The 9,963-nt window shown below is 40.4% G+C and overlaps 1 protein-coding gene across 9 annotated transcripts in view; it reads right to left on the bottom strand.

Moving 5' to 3' along the window:
• Positions 1-5,812: 5,812 nt before the first annotated feature.
• The window catches only part of LRP8 (LDL receptor related protein 8), a 75,630-nt gene continuing 71,479 nt past the window's right edge, over positions 5,813-9,963 (bottom strand). For 6 of the 9 annotated variants that reach the window (XM_081308622.1, XM_081308624.1, XM_081308623.1 and 3 more), the window contains 3 exons: positions 9,405-9,577; positions 8,250-8,426; positions 5,820-5,947 (listed from right to left, as the gene is read on the bottom strand). In XM_081308622.1, coding sequence (XP_081164748.1) covers positions 5,909-5,947; positions 8,250-8,426; positions 9,405-9,577 — 389 coding nt within the window. In that variant the 3' untranslated portion in view covers positions 5,820-5,908. Of the gene's footprint in view, positions 5,948-7,783; positions 8,427-9,404; positions 9,578-9,963 lie in introns of those variants that run through there. The other 3 variants (XM_081308621.1, XM_081308628.1, XM_081308627.1) reach the window with 2 other exon arrangements.

Here is a 9,963-nt window from a genome sequence, read left to right as displayed (position 1 = left end):
GTGAGGTTCTTGCCTCACCTCTGTTGGCCCCCAAATTTAGCCTTGGTGCCAATGGGGGGTGAGGTTCTTTGCCTCACCTCTGTTGGCCCCCAAATTTTAGACCATCACTAGTAGAAGGGAGGAGGATACAGAAATGCCACGACACCAAGCCAATTGACGGCTTCTTTGGAAAAATTGCGTCACTGGTGACACCATCAGCAAAGATATGCCAGCATTACCACAATTAACATGGGGTGCGCTGGCAAGGAAATTGCATCACTGGTGACACCATCAGCAGTTATTTTCCTACAATGAAATTATAAAAACTCTTAATGGGCAAATCTAGGCATCTATGGACATGGCAAATAACAAAAGTACTAAAAAATTTAAAGGACACTTGACCCAGTTAGCCTGTAAAGTAATCCAGGTGTTTGGACATGAGATAACATTTAATAGCTGAAAGAGCATGACATGCATGTCTGCAATGCCTGAATTCAGCATAATTTATTTGTCTACTCTGTGTCATGTGCTGAGGATATGATGTGAAAGAACAGATCTTTATAGAGCTTGCAGAGAATGCAGTTGAGCACACAAGAAGGCATAAGGTAGGAATAAGGGTAATCAATAGAGGAAGCATTGAATACTCTGGAAGTACAGAGGCGCTTGACCACTGAGTCACATCCCAAGTCCATTTTTGTATTTATTCACTGAATTGCTTAGCACCTTGTCTTTGCTGAGGCTGGCTTTGAACTCATGTTCCTCCTGTCTCGCCTCCTGAGCCGCTAGGATTACAGGCATGTACCACTGCACCCAGCAAGACCCTTACTCTTATTAAAGGGTTTGGGTTAACCCAAGAATATTGGGTTTTAATGCCAAGGAAGAAGTTGAAGGGCTTTAATCAGGAAAGTAGAAAATAATGGTGGTGACATGACCTATTGTATTTTTAGAGAGATCACTTTGGCTGTCATGTTGTAGGTTAGATTGGAAAATGAAAAGCTGAAAGTTGAAATTTGGATAGTCGTTAAAAGTATTCCATGAGGGTGGTAATATAAGATAATGGTGACCCATAGTCAGGTAGTGACAAAAGAAATAGAAAAATGGGTGGGTTTAATTTAAGAGGTAAGTAAAGAAGACTAAGATATGGCCAGAGAGGTCGGGAAAAAACCATGAGTATGGTGTTTAAGAGTTTGCCAATAAGGAGTGGTCAACTGTGTTAAATATGGCTTCCAGGTCCAGGAAGTTAAGAACTGAAAGCATTTACAACATTTATAGTGAAGGAGATCCTGGATCAACTTGGTGAAAATAATCTCAATGACATAGGAGTTAAGTGTCAGGATGGAAGTACTGGGATGCAAATAGGCAAAAATTATAGAAGCACAGAGTTGAGTTACAGAATGAGAAAACAGGGAAGCTTCCTGGAGGAGGCATTATCTAAGTGGAGTACTCAGGGATAAATAGTCAGAAAGAGGCAGAAAAATAAAATCCAGGCAGAGAATCATGTGGGCGTGCTCTTTGGGTCTATGAAAAATAACTGTGTGACTTTGGGCAATTACTTCACTCATTTCCTCATTTATAAAATAGGGATGGGTAGTTCTGATAGTATTTATCTTATAGGGTTGTTGCCAAGATTGAGATGATTTATGTAGAATACCTGAGACATATTAGGGACTCAATTACTGATAATTCATTCCCCCCACCAATTAAAGCATCACAATGGACAATACTTCAAAGATTTTTAAAAATGAATTTAATCTCTCTAGAAACATTGTATTGATTTTACAAATGTCTACATTTGGTTTTCAGTTCACCAAGATGATGTCAGTACAGCTAGGGAGATGCAGCACACACCTTCACTCCCTCTGTCTCTGGAAGAGAAACCAGATTGTAGAGGGCATGGAGTTCAGAAGCTAACAGAACTCGAAATGGTAAGACAAAAAGAGCAGAAACAGTTGATGTGACCAAACATTCTAACATGCCCGACTGTTACATCAAATACAGTAATTTGGGGATTGGAAGGAGACAAACAAGGAAAATCCACTTGGATACAAGATGATGGAGTTTGCAAACCAGTACTTTACCCTCAAATTGACAATTAGTATAGAACAAAATGCTATTTTAAAAGCACATGGTTTGTACAGGTATTTGTTTTTTTGTAATTTTTGTAAAAAAGTATCAAAACTGTGTCTTTAAATATATATATATATATATTTATACAGGTGGCTTTTTAAAAATTATTTTTATAGCACAAAGTGTTTGCAAATTCAGAGGGTTTCTGCCGATTCTTGACTGTGCACATGGTGCATAGCCTGAATGAAGAGCTTCCTGATTTTTTTATATTAACTGAAAATTTTGAAGCTATAATTCCTCCACCTTCTAAATTCTTCATATCCTGTAATTTCCCAATATCCTAAAAATATAGTGTGAGAAGACTCTGATATTATCTTCATGCATTTATGGGAAAGGAAATTTTCTCTGAAATGTTTTAACTACTAACTCATTTATATTCTGTGACAAGTGCATGGCCAGTTTTGGTGTGGATTTTATTTCTGTGGGATGCGAATGGCCCTCCCCATTCCCGCTAGTGCCTGACTGTACAGTGACTAGGATCTCCTCTCCAGACTCCACATCTTTAAAACTTCTAGTTTTCTCACAGTTGAGAAAAATCTAAGAGGCTCTTGACAACATGGCATGCTTCCATGAAAATCACACTGCCTTTATATTAGTTTTCATCAACCATATTAAGAAACCTCTAATTCAAGTTTATGAAATGCAGTCAACATTTCCCTTTGGCCACTGGAAACTTGAGGCTGAATAATGTCACGTCTGCAAAGTGCTGGCAATGCATCTTATATTTTCCATGGTGTACTTAGTGCCTTGTTCACAATAATGACCAATAAATGTTTAATTAAATCAGAAATTAAATATAAGTATTTTATAAAGTGCTTATGTTGAACCTGACTCCATCCAGCCTCATTTCTTGCTAAGTCGTGGTGAGTCTTTTATTCCAGTTACAATGAACTACGTGCAGTTCCTTAAAGTCTCCATGCTGATTCATGCCTCTGTGTCTTTGTAGTTTCCTCTGCCAGAAGCAGTCTGGACGCTCCTTCTTAATTTTGAGACTTAGCTTAAGGTCACTTCTCCTATGAATGCATCATTCTTCATCTCCTCAGGCAGAATGACCCCTCTTCTCCTTGTCCCTAATGGTACTCTAAATTGAAATCTCTTCCCTTTTTGTTTCTACATGTCTCCCTCTGTTGCTGCTGTGAGCTTCACAAGGACAGAAAATATTTGATTGACCTTTACATCTGCAGTACCTGGCATACAGTTGGCAACTAGTGAATGATTTTAGGGGATGAATATGCTGCAGTCACATAGAGATAACTGAAGGGATCAGTAGTACTTATTGCCATATATTTAAATCCCATCTTATTCTCTTTTTGCCAGTTGAGGTTATTTTAGTCTGTTTTATATATAATCATGCTATCAAGAATAAATATTAAATAAAGTTTTTGTTTTCCCTGTTTCTAGAAGGCCATTTCTGCCAGTGCCTTGGTAAATCCACTAGAAAGATAGCTACAGATAGAAAGCTCGTTTGATACGTTGTTTAGATAGCTTCAAGATGTCTCCTGGAGAAGGAAAGGGAGGAAAAGGACTGGGCTGGCTTCTTTAAATAAAGGAAATAATGTCTTGATGAAATTTTTGCCCTTTTGGCATTACCTATAAGCTTTCTTCAGCTCTATCATCCAAGGAGTCTGTGATCTGTTATTGGCTGTTGATAAATATACACAGGAACAAAAGGCAACAGAATTGTAACTGCACCTCAAAATAAGGCCCAAAAAGCCTCCAAAAAATAGGAGGAAAGTGGATTTGACTCCTCAGATTTCATGATCCAACACAGGACTCTCCATTTGTTTCTTGTAGGTTATTCTCATAGCTGAATTTCTCAGGACCATCAACACAAGTACATCATGAGGAAGTTGTAAAACAATGTCCAAACTCTGGAACAGTTGTTTAAGAAAACAAGATTAGGAGACCATTAGTAGAGCAAAGTCCTAGGAACAGGATTATAGAACTGTAGATTGTCTGCCTGAAGATTTTAAAGGGCTTCAAGTTCATGAGACATCTAAGCTTCACTGAGTTGGGGGCATCTGGAGAGTGGGAGTGGAGAGACATTTGCTTCAGAGTGTCAGGTTCCAGGTATGTTAAGGTTAGATACATGTCCTCTGCTCCCACGTAAGCCAAACACTTCCATGTTGTATGTGTCCCTGGTTGTGGAGAGGGAGTGAAGTGGCGGAACAGCAGAGTGAAGGAAAGACCATACTTTGGATGAGAAAGCCAGTGGTGACTGAATTCCTTCTGTGACTGTAGGATTGTTTCTGATGGTAGATCCCACAGATAAAAAACAGTACTTCTCTCCACCTGCACCAAGGCCCAGGAAAAGCAAGCAGGAAGGAGGTGTCCATAATGAAAAAAAGATCTATACATATAACCAGAGTATTTCCTTTTATTTACAAACCAGTAAACCAAATCCCTGTGTGAACATACATAGCCAATATGTTGTACTTTTTTATATGCCACTTCCCCTCAAATATGACTTCAGGTTTAACCACTTCAAGTTTTTCTGATTTAAGCCAAAATTTAGTTTCATCTCTATGCCCAAATGATGGTAAGAAATCTACTAATTTCTTTAAACTGTTTTCCCCACCTAAAGAAAATGGTAGAAAGTGAAGGGAAAGAACAAACAGAGATGTAATAAAACTTATTCCACCACCGTTATCCTCACCCACAGCATGTCTCAGAGTTCAGTGCCTGAGTGAGTCTCTATAGTAAACATGGGCTGTTCTGAAAATGTCTCCACTTAGCTAAATAAGTTAGGATGGCAGCCTTCAGGGTGCTTCAGAGGAAGCTTACTGAATTCAACCCCAGTGTCCTGAAGGAAACTGAAGACATTACTCAAAGAGCTGAACTTAACAAGGACTTGCTGAGGTTTAGGCATGTTCTTTCTTGAACTCATGAACACTTCTGGCACTATGTATAATATCTGTACACTGACCTTAGCCACAGACAAGAAGCCCCAGATGAGCTGAAAGGCTTTTCCTGGTTTATTAGGGTCTCAGGAATAGCCAGAGGTAAAAAGATCTGTCTCTTCACACCACATATTTGTACAAACCTTGGTATCTGTTTTCTGAGCCAAATTTCCAAAGGTTTCTCTGAAAACTACAGATACCCCTCTTGTGGACTATTTTAAAATAAATCTATTTTTATGTATTTGAACAATAACTAGAGGTGTGTCTCTTCTCTGCAGATTTCTCTCTCACACATACATAAACACATACACAGAGTCTGTGTGGTGGGCCAGTCATACCAAAAATAAATACTTTCACTTCTCTAAATGTTTTATGGAACTAATGTCATTTTTGAAATATGTTAATAAATAATCTAAATGGGGGAGGGAGTTGAAGTGTTTGTTCTTTTTTACTTATGTTGATGGATAGCCACAAAGCATTATCATTGTATTTACAAAAAAACAAAACCCCCAAACCCAAAAAATCCCCCAAAATCAAACATCCTCTGTAAATATAGTATTTAAATGATGAGTAAGGTACTGTACCATCGGCCCCTGTTTGGTTATGTACAGCAGGTTAGTCACTCAGCAGTAGCCATTCCATGAATTCCTCATGGGTAGTGCAACGAGTTAAAAAGTGTATAAAACATTATACATATAAAAACTCTCACATCCTTTGGATGTTTGCAGTTCATCATAACTTTGTGGTTACCTTTCTGCAACATAAATTAAAAAAAAAGTTACACATCCACACACTCACTCACACAGACTATATGTAGAAACCCATTCATCCAATCATACACCATCCAGAGAGAGTAGTGCATGGGACCGAGCTCCATGAGGCACGAAGGGGTGGTCCCATCCTCAGGGCAGTCCATCATCTTCAAGGCTTAATGCCACTCGCTGGGGAGATAGACCAAAGAAATCATCATTAGATCCATAAGAGCTACTATTTATTATCTACAAAGTACCAGTCATATTATTACTTTATGGGTATTAGCTCACATAATCTTCAAACTATGCTGAGACAAGATTTATCATATTTTGCAGTTGAGAAAACAGACTCCATGAGCTTATGTACTGTTTGATCTGGATCACGTAGCAAGTGGCTGAACTAAGTTTGATACCAGGTCTGAGTAAGTCCAGAGCTGTTGCTATTTTCATCATTCTATTCTGTCTCTGTAAAGCAGGGTGGCAGAGATCTAAACTTTCTTCCCTTCCATGATTCAAGGTTGGGTCAACTTAAGTGGATCAGATCTGTAAAACATTAAATCCTAGACTTTTAGTGACTTGTCTCCAGAATGCTAATCACAATTAGTTTGTAACATGCTGCACCCTCCCAACTGATTAAACAGAATTGGAAGGAAGTGCAAGTCATTAAATTCAGTCCCTGTCTTCCTTATCCCTGCTTTCCAGTCACAGGAATATAGACTCCCCTCTGCCACAAATGCTAACCACTAGATGGTGAGCCCACTAACCCTTCAGCCAGTAACCCCTTGTGGACAGTGGATTTAAATTCTTTCCTATACTGATGTGAAAGTTGTGTCTTTATATCGTATGTGATTCCCTGATTCTATGCCTTAGACTCAAAAACTGAGTTCTACACAGGACAATCCTGGTAGAATTCTGGTTCTACCACTTCCTGGCTATGATCTTAGATAAGTTATTCACTTTCTATGAGTCTCCAGTTTTTTCTTTGAGATTTATAGATAATGTGTGAATTCCTTCCCTTTATTCTGTTTTTTGTCTCTAGCATACACATCTAGCTTTCCACAACTGGTCCTGATATAATCATGTTTGTTATTCTTCCATTTCCTCCTTTGGACAGACCCTAGTTTCATTTTCTCATAGCTATGTGAGTTTAAGCTGGCCACTTGACTTTTCTGGGACTTTATCTGTCAAATGGAAATAAAAGGACCTACCTTATAGGGCTGATGTGGAACCAAATGAAATAATTCATGCATAGTGTTTAATATAGGACTTCATACACATGGGATCTGGAGAATTCTAGATCAGCCTAACCAGTGTAAGTATCTTCCATCTCTGAACATTCTTCATGTGATAAAAAGCAATTCCACTGCCTTTCAAGTCATCTTTGGCTTATTTGTGGTTTTCTGTGAATGCCATGCTCCACTAACAGACCTTTGAGACCATCTTATTCTAGTCCCGCCACCCTCTCACTCTAGTAAAGACAGATCTCTAAGGCCAAGACAGGTCCTCACAGTGATGGCAGAACTACCTGAGAAAGGGATTGGAGAAGACAGGTTGAGAATATTGATTTACAGAGCTTTTTTCTTTTTTGATTGTAAGAGCTTTAAAGTTATTTACCCCATGATAAAATTGAAAGAGCATGGGCCTTTATGTAAATAAAGACTGGAGTTTGAATCCTGGTTCTGCCACTTCCTGGCTTTGATCTTAGACAATTTATTCAATTTCTATGAGTCTCCAGTTTTCTCATCTGCAAAATGGGGCTAATAATATCAACTCTATAACATAATTTTAAAGATTAAAAAAGAAAATGTATGTGAAACACTGAAAACAGTGTCTGACACATAGTAGGTGCTCACTAAATCCAATTTCCTCATTCTGTTAACTCTGTTTCTCTGTAACTGGCAGACTTGGGCATTAGACTTCTCAGGAGTAACTCCCCCTAAGTCATTTCCTTTTCTGGAAATAATGCCACATGCAGAGTGCTTTGTAATTTACAAAGTGCTATCTTGTTTAAACTTTCTAAGTTCAGGAGGGTTATTCTTGTTTTACAAATAAAAGTAAGTAGAGAGAAGTGACTAAGATCATGGGGCTACAGAATGGTGGAACTGGGAGACATCTTTTTACCAAAAGCTCAATGCTTCTGGCACTGTGCTCCTTTTGATCTTTAAAAATTGTTAAGCAACTGTTTGTTCGGACTGGCCGAGGTTAAGGATCCTCAAGGCCATCTGCTCACCCTTCTCATTTGTTCAACTTCCTTTCTCATGTCTCCCCTTTATGATCAGTTTGCTTCAGAAAAAGTTCTGTTTGCTCCGTACTCAGTCATGTTCTGCACATGCCATTTCCTTGGTCTGCCACTAACCCAGGTTTCCTCTTTGCCCCACCCAGCTTACAGTTTGCAGCCTTCCAGACCAGAAAGCCTTCTAGATTGGCTGCACCTGCCTAGGTTCAGGCCCTCACTCACCAGTCCCTCAGGCTTAGAGTGGCACTGCCCTACCTTGCACTTGACGACAGGCAGCTCGGAAAGAGGGTTCTTCGGGAGTTGGTGCAGCTGTGACCTTGGTTCCCCCGGCAAGACAAAAAGCTCCTTGAGGGCAGGGGCTGGGTCTTCCAGTTCTCTGGTCTCCCCAAGACAGGGCTCTGCCCACAGTGGGCGATCAAAGCTGCTGATTGCCTGACAGGGGGATGTACTGGATGACCTCTGAGGTCACACTCAGCCCCCTGACTCTGCTGTACAACAATGATACCTGCTCCAACCACTTTGTGGTTTTGCTTCCCCAACAAGTCATGCTCTCTTGTGCCTTTAAGCCTTTGCACATGCTCTCTCTAGAATGCCATTTCCCTCCTTCTCTACCTGGAAAATTGCTATTCATCTTTCAAAGATACAGTTCATCTGTTACCTTCTCTGAGGCATTCCTTTCCCAATTCCCCAGACAGAATAAATAGCTCCCTCATTGATGTTTCCACAGCATTTGTTCAATAAATACTTGTTGGAAGCCAGCTATGCTATCCTAGGCTCCAGGAAAACAAATTAATCATGTCAGATCCTGCCCTCAAGGATCTCACACTCTAGAGGGGACCACTAATTAAAAGACAAATGGACTGTAGTGTGACAGGTGCTGGGATGGAGAGAGGCCCATGTGACCATGGGAGAACAAAGCAAGCCAAGGAAAGCTTCCTAGAATAAAGAACTCCTAAGCTTCCACCATGGCACGCAGCACACAGTTGTACGAATGTACATTAGCATCTCTAACTCTCCCAGCAGCTCCTTAGGAACAACTGCATTTCTTAATTACTTTTGAACACTCAATGTCTAATGTGGTGCTTGGCATATAACTGGCATACAGTGTTGTTGAAATGAATACATTCACATTAAATGGCCACAGTTGCCCTTCTATCCCAAACATGCTGAAAACTCCTCAGCAGAAAGAAAGACCTCTGGCTTCTTTACTGCCAGGAAGAGACTCTAGGTACAAGGTGGTCCTGCTACCCTGCTACCCTAACAACCTACCTCAGGATATCTGTATTCCCCAGTGGTTGGTACATGGTGGGTTCTTGATAAATGTTAAGGAAGGAGAAAGGAAGGAAGGTGTGGGGAAAAGGAAGGAAGGGAGGATGGAAGGAAGAAACTCGCCCAGCAAGGAATACTTACTGCAGGATAGACATGGCCAATCTGAGCAGTCCTCCCTATATGGAGCTCGTCTTCATCTTCTTCTTCTGTTGTTTTCCTGTACACTGGGTTGTCAAAATTCATGCTCTTGGTGTTCTTCCGCTTCCAATTTCTCCAGATCAGGTAGCCACTCATGCACAACAGAGCTATTACCGCTAGAGGAAGGGACACATTATACTGGACATCCAGGAGGCTCCGGCTCATGGGCCAGACCTCAGTGCAGATCCTGCCACCTCTTCAACTTCACTGCCCCTTGCTTTTTGGGCACTGTTTCTGCTGTTTGGAAGCCCTTCTCTCGTCTCTTCTTTCCTCCATTAGCTACTCATCCTTCAAAATCCATCTCAAATGACAAATCTTTCCCATTTGCTGTAGACAGAGTCCATTGTTCCTTCATGTATGCTCCCAGACCATAGTATCTTACTTTACTGGAACTGTCCTCCCAGCTCAACTGAGCCTTGGTGGGCAGAGACTGTCTTACTTATCTCTCCATGCGCAGTGCCCAGCACTGAAGAGGTGCTCAGTGACATGTGCTAAACAAAGG

The sequence above is a fragment of the Spermophilus citellus genome, assembly GCF_964194105.1.
Source record: "Spermophilus citellus genome assembly, chromosome: 9".
In the NCBI taxonomy this organism is placed as follows: Eukaryota; Metazoa; Chordata; class Mammalia; order Rodentia; family Sciuridae; genus Spermophilus; species Spermophilus citellus.
The sequence above is the reverse complement of the archived record's forward strand: the minus strand, read 5'-3'. Positions and strand labels throughout refer to the sequence as shown.